Below are 18,236 nucleotides of genomic sequence, written 5' to 3' on the forward strand. Positions count from 1 at the left end.
ACACTAGTACAATGCATTGGAATAAGTTTATTTTTCTACACTCTAACAATGGCACCTCAATTCCTACTATAATCTAAGCATGACTGCATTAGTTGTACCATCAACAAAGCATAACATCACAAGTATTTGTACTACAGACCCCCATAACACAGTCATTTTAAAGATTCAACAACATTTATTACAGCACTTCTGATGCAGAGCAGAAAAAAAATAACAAAACCACATCACTTGAAGAGCTGAATGAAGTATGACCTGAAAAAATTATCGTATAATATATTCTGTAATTACTTACTCTAATTAATAATCACTCAGTTAAGTGAAACTGCATGACAAAAAAAAAAAAATCTTTTCAGCAGCATGAACAGTAAACTCTCTTTCTAAGTTAACCAAGGCAACTTACATCTCTTTGCAATACCATTCTTTCGCTTATGTAACTAACATTTTTGAAAAGATTCCAGTCACAAAATATTTGCACTGTTGACTTACAAACTGAAGTGTTTTAAAAGACTCTTTTTTTTAAGCAGACTAGGTACTTGAGAAAACACACAAACTTCTGTGCGAAATCATAATGGCCATCCTTAAAATTCTGATAGTAGCACTCAGACCTTTCATCACAGGGACATGAAGGTATTTAAAGGAAGTCAGCAGAAGTTCCGTCTTTCTCTGCAGCCTAATTCGCTTGAAGCGGAAGCTTTCAGCAAGTCCCCTGCTGGGGACTCCCCATCTTGGTGGACTCCAGCAAGCTGCTCCTCAAGACACCCAGCTCCCACACATTCCTTCCCACAGATCCTTCTGAGGGTGGGGAGAGGGAGCGGCTTGGATAAGCCCTGTTCCAACCACAAGCAGGTGGCACACAGCTCCCCGTGAATCACAGCCAACTGGAGTACATTAAAGCAGTCCTCAGGCTACCCTAGATAGGGCTGGGCCAAGTCAGAAGTGGAGAAACACGCAGCTATAATTAGGAAAGAGATCAAAAAACGTATTCACTCTTAATCAAAAACATTTTCCCTCTTAATTCAGTCAAATATCAATAGTTTTAAAAAGGTCTTTGTTGTATCCCTCCTCTCCTTTCCATTTATTCAGTTACAGACACAAATACCAACAAGCTTAGGCAAGATGAGGCATGAATGGAAGGGAATATAATTTCTAACATGTCATTTGTATTTCTACTGCACTTGGGATTTTTGGATCCAAAGAGGAGACAGATCAGAAGAGCCCAATTGCAATGCCAGTGCTAAGAAACATACTCTTTCCTTGGGGAACTCACTGGACAGGTAACATGAAGAAAGCTATCCCTGAATACAAGCATCTCAGCAAGCCAAGCATCTGTTTGGAGACAAACACCAACATTTATTTTTCATTTCTATGGAATTTCAGTTTAATTGCATCCAAACTGGAACAACACTGAAAAATACTGGTTCAACACCCTTTTCTGCTTACTGTAATTTCAGATAGCAGTTGATAAGAAAGGAAACAACATGACACCACAACACCAGAGAACACTTTAAACACAAAAAAAGAAAACCACCTAATGAGAATCTGTTACAAATGGAGGTTCTTCGTAGCCTGAGTCCAACTGCATGCAGCTTTGCCTACAGATGACACAAGTTCACAGAAGCAAAATTCCTGAACGTAGAGGGCTCTTCAAGCAACCATGCATTTTCTATAATCTTTCTAAAATTCTTCTGGAGGTGCGTTCATAGAAACTTTTAGAATTGAAAATGGGCACTTGATGCAGATGTATCAGGGAGATGTTAAAAAAGCAGCAGGCAAAAATCAATGCAACAAACTTAAAAACTAAGCCTGCAGAGAGAAACTGATCTGCCTACGGCTGAAGGCATTCATTTCATTTTTTCAAAGGAAGAGGGGTCAGGAAGGTAACAGAGGTAGTGATGAGGCTGATTCACCCATTTTTCACTATGCTTCTGGTCTGTGAGCTTGTTTTCTTTTCAAGTCAGCCCCTCATCTTTGAGGTTAAATAAAACCTCAGATTTTTGCTTAAAAATACATAGAGTCTTCAAGGTCCTCTGAAAACTTCTAAAAAGGAACTGTACAGTAGGAGGACTTACACCTGGTGTCACGGTTTCATGACTTATTGTTATCAGTATTCCACATCACAACATCATGTAAAGCACTGGAAGTTACAGAGTTAATGCCCCACTTCCACAGACCGACAATTTCCCAAATATGTGGCTCTCTCAAGAGAAGAACTACATATCCAGAAGACTTTTCATTCAAAGGGGAAGATAAAGCTGGCAAGTCATGGGACTCTCACTGCCTGGCAATGTGTGTGTGCGCTTCCCAGCTGTTTTGCCTTCAAGTCAGAGTAAGGCCTTCGGTTTTGGACACAGGCTCTCATATTTGATTTATTAGCCTCAATCCCAATTGTATTGTGTTGTATGGTGTTATCTTGCATTCCGATATCACATTTAGTAAAAGTAACTTTCCTCCTCAGATCGTTGCTGCTGTTCTGTATTTGGGCCCAGCTCCCTCTTTTTCTCACTCACCTCTTTTCCCTTTCCCCTTTTGGGCCAGTGGGCCTGCAGGCCTGCTGCCCCCTGTCATGGACTTAGATTGATCTAGATAACTTTGTGACAACTGGTAAGATATTTTTTAATTAAAATATAGTTTTTTCACACCACACTACATATTAGCCTTCAAATCACCTGCCTTGTTTGCTCTTCTATCATTACCCTTACTTACAGGGGAGGGGCCCAAGGAGACTTCCATAAAGACTGTAAAAAGTACATCTACTAGTCCTTAACTTCTCAAACATAACTGCCAAAATAACAGGGAAAAAAAAAAAAAAAAAAAAAGGAAATTATTTCTGCAGTGCCAGGACACAAATATGGACATATGCAATAGGACTAGGCTGATAGGAGGTGGACACCTCAGTCACTATAGCCATCTCAATGCTTCAGCCAGCAGACCAACAGTCTTTAGTCTCCCCATTATCTGACCCAGGATGCTGCTTCACATCACATATTTTAGACTTCTTCTGGATCCCAGCCCTGTTCACTCTGAAGCTTCCTTGGAACGCAGGATATTTGCAAATAGCTCCAGGGATTTCCAACACAAGGCACAATGACAACATTACACATCTGAAAAGAGTGTTGTGGTTTGGAGGGAGAAGTTGCCAAAGCTTTTATAGAGCCACCAGATTAAGTCTTCTCTGCCTGGGGTCTCTCAGAAAAACAGGGCAGCACAATAACCCACAGTGGCAGCAGCTTAACAACACTGCTACTCTACCTCTCAAATTAGAGTACCCATACAGGAATGTGCATATTTTGCATTACACTACTATGACAATGGCAGTGAAGAAGATCTAAACACAACTTAATAATCCCCATAAGCACATCCTCCATTATCTTGGGTGGTGGGCCAATGTCAAGAGTGCCAGTCCCAACCCAGGATCAAACCTGTCCAGCATTTCCTTGTATCAAGTCTCCCAACATACTATAAAATAAAATGTTATAAAAGGTTAAGGATTGAACATACTCTATGCACAGGCTTGCTGGAGTTAGAAAAAAATGGAAGTAGCTTAACTGAAAACAAAAGTGACCCTGGCTAGATGTTAGGGAATGCTTTCTAACTGGAAGAATAATAAAGAACTGCAGCTGAGCTCTTGGGAAGCTGCAGAACCTCTTTAGTAGAGATTTTCAAGAACCGATCAGATGAGAAAAAAATACTGTAAAGAACAAACCACGTATCTGTGATGTCTTCATCTAATGCAATTCATAATAAATTGATCACACATTCTTCTCTTCCAATTCCCTTCTACTCCTACTGCTCAACAGAAGCAATTGCAGCCACTGAGAAATTATTATTTCAGCTTCAAGGGGAAAAAATAAATAAATCTTGCAATCGCAACACTTGTTTTACTTTCATGCTTCCTCATACAAATATGCAGGCTTACTGGTTTTAAGAGTCAGCAGGGTTTGTGCTATTAAGTGCCTCACTGCAACCATGACAACAGAAAGTTTTAATTATTTCAAACAAGAGTAGGAAAGACATTTCAAGACTTGGTACTGAAGAAAACACCAAACAAGGGGATATTTAGTATAAGACTCCAACTGCAACACTGCAGATTTGAAGGTTTCCAAACAACTCAAACACCTTTAAAAAGAAGAAAACTACATCTATTACAAACTGCACAGACAAATGAAAAGTAATGAAACTAAATTTACTTACAAAACATTTGCAATAATAGCTACCACGGCTGACACTGGTGATCTTGATCACACGGCCAGACCTTCAGGTAAAATCTTCTAGAACAAGAAGAACTCAGAAGTACTACACGTGAGAGGTTTAGACACTATATTATCACTGTAGCACTTAAATGCAGACAGAGTAACACCTGAATCAGACAATTTTCAGCAGCATATCACTACATAAATGACTCTGCACTAGCCAAACCTTCCTTATGAAACACAGCTTTAATATGCTTGCATGTGAAAAATTACAGTATTGCTTAGAGGCAAGCATTTCTTTGTGTCAGTTCCTTAAAACTGTTAAATCCACATTTAATTATGTGGAATTTTGTTTTGTTCTTTTTTTTGGTGGCAGTGTTGGTGTGGTTTTGGCTTGCCTTTTGGGTTGTTCTTTTTTTGAGAGGGAGAGGGAGCTGAAGGTTTGTTTTTTATGATACTAATTTATCAGCATAAAACCATGTAACTTCTGTTTCTAGCACTGAATTAGAAAATGCCAATTCATAATGCTAAGACACTGCTTTCCAATTCTAGCTCATGGGTCTAATATTATAAAACTAGGCATGGTAAAGAAAACTTTATGTAGGTGATGCTATATTGATAGTTACTTATTAACTGTTAATTCAGGTGTTAAAACAGATTTCCAGAATTACCTTAGTGCCATACACAACTTTTAAAAATACGAGCTTTGGAAAGAATTATACAGTGTCTAAATGCTTTTGAAAATAAGTATCATGCCTGTCCTGCCTATGATTACTTGATACAACAAACATTAGCAGGATCTTCCTTACTAAGAACAGATCCCTGCAATTTCTTCTTTTCATATGTATCATTTTTCTTGTTTTGACACTTTTTTTTTTTTTATTCACTATTGTTTGGATGTTATTTGAGATAATTTGAATTTGACAAAGGACAATATTACTTCTTTCTCCTACAAGTGAACATGTGTAAGCTGACCAAAACCAAACCACTGACTTTATTCATTCTGGCTTAATCAATCTGGATTCCCTGTTTCACTTGAGATTCCAATGCTCAGTTGAAGGAAGAACCCCCGAGAGAACAAACTTTTGTTCAAAATAAAAAATGGACACGTAAATCCAGACTTCTAGCCAGATGAATTAAATTGAAACAAAAGTTATCTGTTCCACTCAGGTTCAAGCAAGCCAGTCATTGAACCAAAATACTTTTCTGCTTAATCCTTACCCTATAGGATAGACATAGACAGAGATGTTTCAAGGTGCTTTGAGCTACATTCCTTGCCCAGTAAGTAAGTAGCCTACGCTATCATGAATGCTCTCATAATATTTAACAAAACAGTCTATCAGAGGTTGCAGCTCTGCATGTAAAAGCACATCCAGTTAGTCAGAAAGACAATTTCTGCATGCAGGCCAAACTGTTGGAGGGTATGATGAGCTGACAGAATTGATCCAAGAGTTTGACAGACAGTGGGTTTTATGTTTTGGTAAGGTCAGGACATGCTCTGGAATCACCTCCTAGACCTTTAGCAGACGAGCTACCTTTGCAGCTCTGTGCAGAAGATGCTTAAAATATTCAGGCTCACCTGCAAACATTCAGGCTGCTCCTGGAGTCACAGTGTACCTCCCTGCCAGCCCACTCCAGGGAAAATCTGTCAAGCTGGTAATGCTAACTTATTATCTTTCCCACTTAAGGAAAGGACAAAATTACTTGCTTCGGTAAAGATTCTTTTCACAGCTTTTTATCTTCGTGAATGTTCTGCAGTAAAAACAAAACATCCTTACCTGAAACTATGGCATACCTTCAGCAAGTGGATACAGGTCAGTTCTTAGCAATCCATCCATCCTACGTGTTTATTATTTGGAATGAATGCCTAGTGCTATTTACCCACAAAATTTATACTGTTAAAAGAACAGTCCAAAATTAATCAGCCATCCCACAGCACAAAGATGATAGTCCCTGAATTGACAACATGCCCTCTTTTCTCCTCCATTCTAATCTGCTCCTCTTCCACACCTGTCAGTTCACTCGCTGCATACTGCTTCAGCCCTAGAGTAGAATCTTTGGGGCAGGGCCTGCCTTTGTGCTCAGGGTTTGCAGTGGACTTTGTTGTTTTTTTCAGTCTGCTCACAACTAAAACAATCATCATTCTACAAAAAAAACCTCAAGCACTAACATGTACGGAAGGAAACAGATATATACTTGAACAACAGTTTTTGTGTATCAGGAATACTAAAGCAAAAACTAATAGTTAATGCATTGTTTAATTAAATGTTTGGTCCCTTCTTCCAGACAGAAAATGGCTAGCTCTTGACAGAACACAAGACTTCCTTTGTGTATGCTTTAAACAATCACTACTGCAACTTCTTTTAAACAGTTTGCCTGGTTCCCTGCTCCAGCTTCAGACTTGGAAGAGCTAAGAAGAATTGTGCTTTTCCCTACATCTTGACCTTTCTTCCTCTTTGCAAGGCTGTGCTGCTTTGAAAGCGCCTATCAGCCAGATCAGGTTTCCTGCTCCCTGTAACTCTGCCCAGTAATGGTCTAAACTGATTTCAAATTGCAAGCACATCTGCATGCATGGTGAACCCACAGCAAACACCTGCTTCTTACAAGCAACGTACTCCTTACTAGCTCCTGTATAGAAGAACATGCTTCCAATTTGGCATGCTTTGATGAGAGGAAGGTCAAGCAGATAGCCTTACTTGGTTTTTGTTCCCTCAGAAATCAACGTTTAAAATTCAACTGCTACAGCTCAGGTTCATTTTCTTACCCTATATTCCTTCAGTGTGCATAAAACAAAACACAAATCAGAACAAGCATGAGAAACTATGTAAAAAGTAGCAACCTGTTAAGTACCTTTCTTTTCAGTAACAACACTGTGTCTATCTGCTCTGTGTGCTGAAATTTATGTCAAGCGTAGTAATACGAAGAACTAAACTCACTGTTAGCAAAGGCAGAAGAAACTCACACTATGTTCCACAGAATGAGATCAGCCATCCGGTGGATTTTACACAAACAAAGAATAATCTCTGTTAGAGCAAGGAGGTGGGCACTGCTTACGTTCATAAAACTTCAGAAGACAGTTGAGAGTACAGTAATGAACGCTGGCTTGTACTTTTGTGACTTCTCAAGTGCATGCTTAAACATGCTTAAACAGTAGAGCAGGCATATTAAAAAAAATAAAATAAAAAAATAAATTAAAAAAAAAGGTGTTTAAATCATCAAGAGAAAGCATTTATTAGGATAAAATAAAACTGAAGAAAATTCCACTTACCCTTTTGATTCAGGAGTTTCCCTAAGCGCATTATTTGCTCATGAAAAGTTCTGGATTAATTATGTAGTAGGGAGGTTTACTCATGCTGCCCTACTGCAAAGCCTCAACCCTGACCTATGTAATTCTCATGAGCAATAAAGGTACAGAGTAATAGAAGGTCAAAAAAAAAAAAAAAAAAAAAAAAAAAAAAAAAAAAAAAGGACATCTAAAATAAAAAACTAGTTTTTGTTCATTTTCAGTGGACCCATCTGGTTTAATTTTCCCCACACAGGTTTTCCTCTCAGCAAAGTATACCAAAATAGAAGCATGCCTATATATATAAAAAATATACATATAAATATATGAGGTTGCTACAAAAACACTGACAATTCAAATTAATGCAAAGAAAGACAACAGAAGAAAGCAAAATTTGAGATTCTTCTCTCTTTTCAACATTATAGATTCCAGCTCCTAAACATCTCCCCTTCACAAAGAACCCCTCTAACTTCTACACGGACATACACATAATGTCAAAAAGATGCTTTTCTCTGATGCACTATGCTGACTTTTGTTCACTTGCATTTGTTCAACAAAGCAGAGTTTGTAAACAAACGTGACTTGCGCTGAAGATCATCCTTAAGAAAAATCTTTAGGAATCAGCTCACAAAAATTGCTTCTCTTGCAGAATTCATTCAGGAAAGCAGGGAAAGAGAAAAAGCAGCTCTAGGATCATGGAATAAACACGAATCCTGAGAGCAGTAAGCACAACTTTCATGCTCTAAACAGTCAGACCTAAGACCTGAATGCCAAAGAAAGGCCAAGGATGACTAAGAAAAAGTTTTACTTTTCATTAGAAGGTAGAAAGTGTGTGTGTCTCTTTTATGTGAATAATAATCTAACATCTTTGAACAAGACCTAACATGTTTTATTTTCAAGAGTCATCATTTATTGAGTCTGCTTGTAGAAAAAATTGGGTCCAATTTGGCTCTGCTTGAAGTCAGTACTGGAGTATGCTAAAACATCTTTTGCCATCCCTAGCATTGAAACCAGATTCTCAATTTGTTCTCAAATCAGAGAAGAGCTCTTGTAACTCACTACTGCTTTGACAAGATAAAGAAATGTTATTACCAAATTACTGCCCAAAGAATAGTGCTACCTTTTGCCAGAATACCCCACAGACAATGAATTACTGAAGGAATCAGAAGGCCAAGAACATTTTCTTTGTAATAAATCTTTTCCATGTCTATTCGCAGCACTGGGAGAGGGGAAAAAACAAACCCCACTTTTGAAGGAGAAAATGGTTTGCAGAAGTGTTTTAGGGAGTGTAGAGCTGTCAAGTCTTAATACAGAAAAACAAAAGACTATTTGTAGTAACCCTGAATAAATGCTGTATCTTTGAAGGATATCAGAAGCTTTCGTTTCTAAACATGATCCTATATACTCAGAGTGCACACTGAGAAGTAAACTGAAGCATTAATGCAACTCAAATGTTGCACACAAAATGAAAAGGCCATGCTGAGACATTTTTATATAGGAAAAAAAAAAAAGAATGGGAGGAAGAATATGGCGGAAGAATCAATTAAAACAGAAGCAAAAGATTTGATCTTTTGAGCATCAGGGATTTATTCAATGCTTCAAAAAATATATTAAAAAACACTTTCAAGCCAACCCTACCCAAAGCAGTTGATGCAAATGAACCCTAAAAAGCTGAGGGCAAGTCAGGACATTCAAGCACTTCTTCAAACAGTTCCATTACAAGGTTTTGTAGCTTTCTCTCCTTTCTCAGAGGAAACATCAATCTGGAAAGAGTGTTTTGCCAGTATAACCACACCATCAATTTGCATCTCCCCCTCATTTGCCCCGGGCCCTTGTCTCCTGACCACCAGTACTGAACTAAGGCTACCTTTTCCTCCCGTTATCCATTCCGAAGCATCCAACTTCCTGCCATGGAAGGTCCATGCATAGCTGTCAGGACTAACTGCTGTATGGTCCTCAATATAAAGAGACTAGTTTCAGCTGTTCCAGGCAGTCTTCCACATTACCTACCTTCAGAGCACCTGGTACATACCACTTACTCCCCACTCACATTGAAAATCAGAACTATGACAGCCAGAAACTCAGCTCCTTCTTTTATTCATTTTATACGTCAGAATAAATCATCTATGCAATTGATAGGTTGTCTCCCAGCATCAAGCAAACTGCAAATAAATTTCCAATGGGAAGGTCTGGGCTATGTGCAACACAGTGCAGATATGTCCATCTCGTACCACTGAGCCCACGATGCCCGGTGCTCCTGATACTCCATAAAGCTGTCTTCACAGACAGTACAAGCATGGGCTCAGAAAACTTGAAAATCTAAAAGTTTCTTAACACATATTAAATCTGAAAAAGCAGTTGTTGTTACGTGTTTTTCCTCCTTTTGGAATTCTGAGTAGTGTCAGCTTCACCAATTCACACACCTTAAACTAAAACTGACTCACCCTTGTAGTTCTCAGGATAGCCCCTTATAAAGATGGCTCTGTTATAAATGAAAAGTTACCCTGAAAAACACAGTTACATGGAAAACAAGAGCCAGGTCCAGTGATAATTACCTGGCTTAACCCTGCAAGACAGCCAACTGCCTTTTGTTCTGCAAAGCACTGAAATGTGTGCTTACACACATCAGTAATCATGCCAAATTTTACCACTAATTACACGGGAAAACTGCCATTTTCTGTATTCAGAACAATTTTCATGCAACTTAGAGATAAAAGATGCTCCTTTTCCCTTGCTAAAAGGTGCTTTGTCTCACATGGTGCACTGAAGGATGAATCCTTTGGCTTACCTCACATTTTCCTGAGAACACAGTAAAGATACCAAACCACAGAGCCACTTCTTATCAAAAACTCACGCTCAACCACATACAGATGTCACCCACCTATCTGAAACTTCATTAACTAGAACTGGCAAATAAAGAGCATTTTCTTGTTTGCATTCAAAGAACGGCTTGTAGCCTTGGCAAGTGTAAGGATTAAATGTGGGCAAAAAAAAAAAAAAAAGTACAAAAAATATAGCCCACTTCCCCCTCCACATTAGTAATTACCCATGACTATGAAACAATATATTTACTACATATTTTGAATGTAGTTAGTTTTCATAGAATGTAATGGTTCCCCCTTATTAAACACAATATCAATACCTGACTGCTAGGATGGTCTACCACACCTGCGCACCTCCCTCACATTGCACCACGACAGAACAACCAAAAAACTCACCAGAGGCAAAGAGAAAGAAGGAACTGTTTAAGAGCAATCCTTTCAGAACTCTATGAGACTTTTAAAAAACAAACTTCAAAACAGCACCCTCTTTCTGTATGTTGGCAATGCATTCCAGTCCCTAAAGGCTTCTGCGAAGAATGATACAGAAACCATTACTTGTACATTTTACATTTTCCTTGTTCTTTTCAGTAACAGCAGCTTAAACTGACAATGCAGAGACATCACTGAAGCTTCTCATTTCCTGCTTTGGAAAGAATCTACTGGAATTACCTTTCATCAAGAAGTTTCTTCCCTTATCATCACATTCCTTTTCCTCTCTTACTGATACTCCCAACCATACTCAACTTCTAATCGACCTCTCCATTACTAGAGTTGTCCTTTCTTTCTGTCAAATAAACAATGCAATTCCACTTGCTGGTGTGATGACTGCTGCCTGTGGTCTGTATCCACCTCAGAATGGTCCTCCCTGGACCTTCTTGCAGGTGAGCACCTACCTCCCCAGGGTTCACTGAGCACGGTCAACTCATAACCAGTGGCACAGCAGACAAGACAAGGAGTGCCCGTCCTACAGTGACATAAATCTCTAAATACAACAATTTAAATTTTAGCTTTTAAAAAAATGAACAACCTCGCAGTACTTATGGACATAAACCAAGGAATACAAACTTCTATCAGAGATTAAAGACCATGCTCCCACTTGGAAGGATAGACAGGCTCCCCTCTTAAGAGTGCAAGACAACCAAAAGAGCCCAGCTCTCATTCTGCAATGTTTCTGTCTTTCCACTTCTAAGTAATAGCATGTGGCAACCCCAGGCATGCCCCTTTGACCTCAGTGCCTGCAGGGTTCAACCGCCGCTAAGAGAGAGTACACAGGAAGAAGCAGGAACAGAAGCATAATCAATACAGAAATTACAGTCTTGATTTCAAGTTATGAAATTGAATTGATACACAGTAAGCACAAGAACCTGAGAAGTGCTAAAATGCAGTCTACCACATCTACTCAGGTACTGTATTATTACTTGACGTAAAGACTTGACTTGTCATGAAAATACAGCAAATAAACCTGTAATATCACTACCAAAAAACAAACAAACAAAAAAACCTACAAAAGAGCTCAAAAAACAAGAAAGGGGAATAAATCACTATTCTGCCATCTGCATACCAAAAATATTGGAATTAATGGTGCAGCGCGATCAATACATAACTTCTCACTTTCACACATTTTCAATAGCACCTTGGTAACATATATATACAATATATATACAATGTGAGATAACAACAACAACAAAACCTGCAACTTATTAAACTGTCCTTCTGAAGCACCATCCCAATTATTCAGTCTCTCCAAGAGTGATATCTTTGATATGAAGTGGTTCCAGCTTCCAAGGATTTTCTTTCCAGAGTGGAAGAGGAAGGGTAGCAATTCTGCAAGTGAATTCGGTTTTGGAACTGAACAAAGTAAAACATGATATATCAACAGATGGTATTTTACTACACTAAATAGTCCAATACAAGAAATGCTGATTCCCATTTACCAAAATCCAAATGGAAGTTTAATAAAAAGACCACCCCACAACGTTTAGATATGCTCTGATTATATTAAGAAATCACTGCTCATTGAAACCAGCAAACAGAATCCTCTGACAACATTACTGCTCAAATCTCAAGGTGACTAGGAGGTAACTTCATTTAAAAGTCAATGGGTTTCCTTCTTGCTGTCATGCTGGTTTCATTAATTTAGTTAAGTGCACCTAGGGAAAACAGTATCTCGGTGTTCATTTATTTTCTGGTTACTCCCCAGAGTATCTTGCTGGTCTCATCTGCAAAGACCTCAGTAAAATTTGTAATCTATTTCAAATATGTGACAGTGATTTTCAGAAGTACTTGATAGCAAGGTATGTGAATCCTTTTGTTCCTTTCACTTCTCTCCAATTAAAGCACCAGCACACTGCACAATTCCATGTGCCACCTTGCATACAGTGCCCAATCAGATCTCCTCATCCTTTTGTTATATCCATAATGGAAAGATAAAAATTCAGAATCCTCCTAATGTGGAAGTTTAATTATTTATCCCTCCTACTGGATATAAATCACATTTTTCTTAGAAATATTTTTGTAGCTTTTATTAGAAACAATCTTTAGTGATCCTGCATCACTGAAAAAGAACGTGTACTTACACACACTTAGACTCTGATTAGCCCATTTGTTTAGCTCCCCTGCTGCCAAGCAGAATATGCACAACTGACAGAATCCTGAAGTTTTTATAAAGACAAGAAACTGCAAGGTTTGAAACAAGACTTGGAAAATCATTTTCTAAATGCCATTTCAGTATAAGAACAAGATTTCAAAATTCCATTCTTTAAATACTGTGATAGTGAAGGTTTAACTTTTATTAACTATTATTTTCACAGGAATGCTGAACATTCTTTCACGACATGCTGAACATCTAGAAGAATCCGCACTGAAAGCATCTCCTAATCCATCTGAACCAGAGCAAGGGAAAGAATATCCAGATGTAATGCGCTTGAGTTTTCATACTGCAGTTTAGTAGCACAGACTAAAATTTCTACAGGTCCAAAGCAGCTGCATTCTACCATTAAAGAGATTTTTAGGCTTTCTGAAATAGTGTACCTGCATACGGAAGAAAATTTATGACAGAAACATGCTTTTTGAAAGATGCTGAAACATAAAACAACTATCACAAGGAACACGTCCCATATTCACATAGCAAATGAATGCCAATTTGATTTTCAATGCTGACTCTCAATTTGAATCAGCAGTAGTCAATGAAATGTTTCTAGTCATAGGGACCTATGTTGTGCTGGCATGTATATTCACTAAGTGTTTATATCAGGAGAAATAGAGGTGCCTACCATTCTCATATTTACTGGAGTCCACTAGACCTAAATTAGCTTATGCCAAAGGTACACCCACATTTTTTTGCGTGTTATATTTTGCAAGCTTGAACTCTGGAACATTTTAAGCTGCTCAGATTTAAAAAGAAAAAGAAATCTCCAAAGGGGAGTGAAAAAACACAGTTAATCCTTCTGATAAAGCTTATCACAAGTATGAGTCAAAGCAGAATCTTCCAAGGCCATACAGAGTTTCCCCAACACCCGAAAATACAAATGGTTCAGTAAGACACACCGATCTCCTTCAGTGACAATTACTCTAATTCATAATTGAACTAATGTATGTGACATTTACCTGTGCGACCTGGTGTAGGGAACCTGCTTTGGCAGGGAGGTTGGACCCGATGATCTTTAGATGTCCCTTCCAACCCCTACAATTCTGTGACATTCATAACCCATCCACAGTCAGACATCGTATCAGAATACTTCTGACATTCCCTATAACTTCACTGAATAAAAAGTGCCTACCAGAAGGTAATACCTCTGCATAAAGCTGCCTAACTTACTGTTCGATCTGTATGATGACACCCTAAAATAACAGTCCTGGAAAAGCAAAAAATGTGTTTCAATTACCAGCTAATTCTTGTTAGCAATAAGTTTCATTAAAATCTCTTAACTGGTGTCATGAACACCACTGCTAGAGCTCCATCCACAAGCCTGAACAGATGCCAGACTTTGTACCATATGCCTCCATCAGGCACACAGTACCAGAACACAGCAAATACACTCTCTCAAATCCAAAACTGTCCGGACTAAGAACTGCCATTGCCTTTTTTGTCTCAAAACACTTGCTCTCCAAAATACCTCCCTCAGCCAATGGGCTACAGGGAAACATAAAAATTGCTGTGTGATATCTGATTTCCTGATTTTCTAGCTGTTATCAGCCTACTGTAAGCCTGACAGCTGGAGAACCAGTTTTTGCACCTTTCCACACAACAGCACCCTTACCTTATGCTGCAAAGATAAAAAGGGAGAACAGCAAGACAGCATGGCCAGCAGTGAAAAAGCATGGAAAACCATGAGGAGCAAAAGCCATTCAGAGCCACAACGCAGAAGAGGCTGCCTGAGCACTGCCAGCAGTGAGGCCCAGGCGGGCAAGTGGGTCACTGTGTGCTGCAGGCTCCAGTAGCCTTGTGCAGGGCTAGATACTGACCCACCTGCTGCAAGACCCTGGAGACTTGCTGGATCTCCTTGCGCCTTATCTGCCCTGCCTGCATGCAGGAAAAGCTGACTTCTCCCTTCCATGAGGAGCCCTCAGAAATCTACAGAGGAGGGGCAGCTCTAAGAGCCTTCCTCTTCCACCAGCACTATGCAGTGTTTTAATAAAGGGCACGCACAACTCTATCAAGAGTGTATTAACAGAGATCATTACTCAAAAAACGTTGTGTTTTACTACATATAGATGTTGTCAAATACATCAAGACAGAAGTTAAGTGTCATGCAAACTAAGCAAAGCATTTTTCAGACTTCCAGGGCAAGTATCTGCTTTGCACCTTTATTTCAGATTGACCAAAACAACAAAGTAGCCGAGTACTTCTGGAGACAGAGCTCAGCCTCTCGCCCTTCATAGCAAACATCTCCACTAAATCCACTGCAATCACACAGATACACAGACAGTAAATTGCCTGTACCTTGTGCCAAAGCTGAAATACTATGGAAACAAATTCATTAAGAATACATTTTTAGAGGTACAACAAACAAAACATTCAACAAAGTCATACAACTGGTTTATCTCATGGTTAAAACATCGAATTTGCCAGGATATGACAAATTCTAAGATTTTTTATTTTTTTTTTCCTACAAAATAATTATGTAAATTCAGTGGAAAACCACAGGGAAAAAAAAAATGTGATTTAAAGCATCATAAACCAGGACTTGCTTCTGCCCTCTGCTCTAAGGAGGACCAGGATCCAATTGAGGACTAACCCAGAAAGAGGAGAAGTGGTGTCTCCTCTTCAGCTAGACATGCACTGCTCTTCACACACAGCTGTACAAACACAAGGGAGAAAGAACACAAAGGTGGGAACCACTGACGAGGTCAGGGAGCTGCACAGCTCCCTCCTGCTCCTGGAGCTGCAGCCCTGGGGCGTGGTTTCACATGATACAAATTAAAACAAAACAAACAAATAAAAAAAAATTAAAACTAACAAAAAAAGGCCACTACCAAAATAAATGAATAAATTAATAGGAATATAGAGATTCTGCTTTCCCCAAAGTTCCCTAGGGTATAACCCCAATGCTGACTGCACAGTATTAGCCAACTATTACTCTTCTGTCAGATCCACAAACTGCTACAGCTCACTCCACAACTGCTCAATGGGAAAAGGAATTCAACAATTCAGTGAATGGGAATTCAGCACTGGGAAGGAGCAGGTGGAAGGGATCAAATCTTCAGCATCACACCACAGTCAGGTCGCAGCAACAATGGCAGGAAACCACACCCTGATCTGAAACAAGACCATTCCCAGCACTTCAGGTCTCAGATTCTTAAAGCGGAGTTGTGCCTCTAATAGACCCTTTCCTTCACATGGGACGACTCAGTCAAACACTGCACACAACCACCACCTTTCGGGTCTTGGATTTGCAAAGCTAACTACAGGGCTATTTCTGCAGATTATTCCTCAAACGTTCTTCTGTGACTGCAAAGACAAGTTTTTCAGATGTGTCAAAGCTCACACCTGAAAGACCTTAGGTAGGTAGGTAATGAATTCCAGTAACACAGCAATTTGCTTACCCCTCTGCACTAAGCTTGCATTTTGAGCTATCTGCAAGTTGTTGGTTCTGAAGAGCTTGAAAATTCTCAGTACATGCAGAGCTGGTAGTGCCGAAGATGACGGTTATATTGATATTGTTAATTACAGGCTCTCTGTTCTCCCTTTCCTTTCTTTTCCTTGGTTGTTCCAGTTACTGGAGCTGACACATGCAGGATATCCCAGAAAAAAATAAAATAAAATAAAATAAAATAAAATAAAATAAAATAAAATAAAATAAAATAAAATAAAATAAAATAAAATAAAAATTGTATTCTTTAAATGTTTCATCCATTTTCAGGAATCAAGTCATAAAAACTTACAGTTCTGTTATTTTATTGTTGCTGTTTGTTTGATGTCCTGATTCAAGCTCATTATTATTTTGCTAACAATTGCAAGACCTCGTGCTGAGCTTCAACTGTCCAAGACGCACCATTTGCTGTCTCCTAACTTACCCAAACCCGACCAAGTCAAAGGCCTTCAGCAAAACCTCGGCTCCCACCCACTGCCGGGGCTCAGCAGCGCGAGGCAGACAACCGCAGCGCGGAGCCGCACGACCGATCACGCTAGGACTGTCCCACCGCCGGGCTGGGGACCCCTTGCCACCGCTAAAGAGGGCCTCTGCTACCCGGGGCTTGGGGAGGCACCGCCGGGAGCGGCGGCTCAGGGGGATTGTGCAGCGCACTCTTCTATTTCTTCTTCTCTGCGGCACGTACAGGAAAACACTTGCGTGGAGTATCCGGAGTGTTCCGCGCTGCCCGGCACCTGCTGACTGAAATCCTACAGCTCTCCAAGGCACGCGTCTTCCCGAGCCATCCGTCCCTCACCCGACCACAACCAAAGCCACCCCATTAATTTTTTGGCCCCCCGCGGGATCCCCGGGACCCCTCCCGGCCGCACGACGAGACACGAGGCAGCGCCGCCGCCCGCCCTCACCTTGATGCCCTGCTGTTGCGTGGTGAGGGTCAGCTTGGACTCGTCCAGGAACAAAACTTCGCAGTAGAATTCCTCCGGGACGGCGCAGAAGCAGCCCATGCCTGCCGGGCGCCAGGAGCCGATGAGGGCTGAGCAGCAGCCGGGCAGGGCCGCGTCGGCTGCAGGCCGGGGCCGCTATAGTTCAGCGCCCGGCCCCGCGGGACCGCCCTCCGCCGCGGCCATCCCGCGGGAGCGCTCGGACGGGGCTGCGGGCAGCTCCCCGCGGAGACGCAGACACGGAGCTACGGAGGAAGGAGCCGGGCACGGCCCTCGCTGTCACGGCGCTCCGCCGCCGCCCCGGGGAGGTGCCGAGCCGCCCACCCGCCCGTCCCCCTCCCCGTGCGCGCACGTTCCCTCGCTGCCTCTTTGTGCGGCGGAGCGGCCGCCGAGGCAGCGCCGCGGCTCACGGCCGCCGACCCTGCTATAGCGGAGCCGCGGGCGGCCGGATCCGACGCGGAGGCCGCAGACGGCACCTGTCCGCCGAGCGCTGCCCGGCGGAGCGACCGCCCCGGCTCCAGACAGACCCGGAGCTGCCCTGCCCGCCGCCGCCCCGCCCGGCCGCGCCCCGCGCCGCGGCAGCAGTGACCCCTGCTGGGCCCCGGGAGGGCCGGGCTCCTCCAGGGCGTCGGGTCGGCGACGATTGATGGGTTTCCTCCGCGCGAGGTGGGGGAGTGCTGGAGAGAACGGCGGGAGGGTCCGGGAGAGGATGGCTTTAAAGCCTCGGCCAGAAGTGCCTTCTTGTGTAAATAGTGAACTTGCAAATGCATTTAAAAACTATCGGTCCTGTAAAAAAAAAAAAAAAAAAAGAAAAAAAAATAGGATGTAAAAGAAGTTGCAGTTGTCTCTGTGTAATTTCTGGACCAGTCAGTTGTCCGCCTGTGTATTATTGCTACCAAATGCTACCA

At 41.1% G+C, this 18,236-nt stretch overlaps 1 protein-coding gene across 1 annotated transcript in view; it reads right to left on the reverse strand.

Moving 5' to 3' along the window:
• EPB41L4A (erythrocyte membrane protein band 4.1 like 4A) overlaps nucleotides 1-17,531 on the reverse strand; it is a 112,795-nt gene extending 95,264 nt beyond the window's left edge. Inside the window, exon 1 of the mRNA XM_072360301.1 lies at nucleotides 17,293-17,531. Within this exon, the coding sequence (XP_072216402.1) occupies nucleotides 17,293-17,391 (99 nt within the window). The 5' untranslated portion in view covers nucleotides 17,392-17,531. The remainder of the gene's footprint in view (nucleotides 1-17,292) is intronic.
• Between the last annotated feature and the right edge of the window lie 705 nt (nucleotides 17,532-18,236).

Source organism: Excalfactoria chinensis, chromosome Z, assembly GCF_039878825.1.
Source record: "Excalfactoria chinensis isolate bCotChi1 chromosome Z, bCotChi1.hap2, whole genome shotgun sequence".
NCBI lineage: Eukaryota > Metazoa > Chordata > Aves > Galliformes > Phasianidae > Excalfactoria > Excalfactoria chinensis.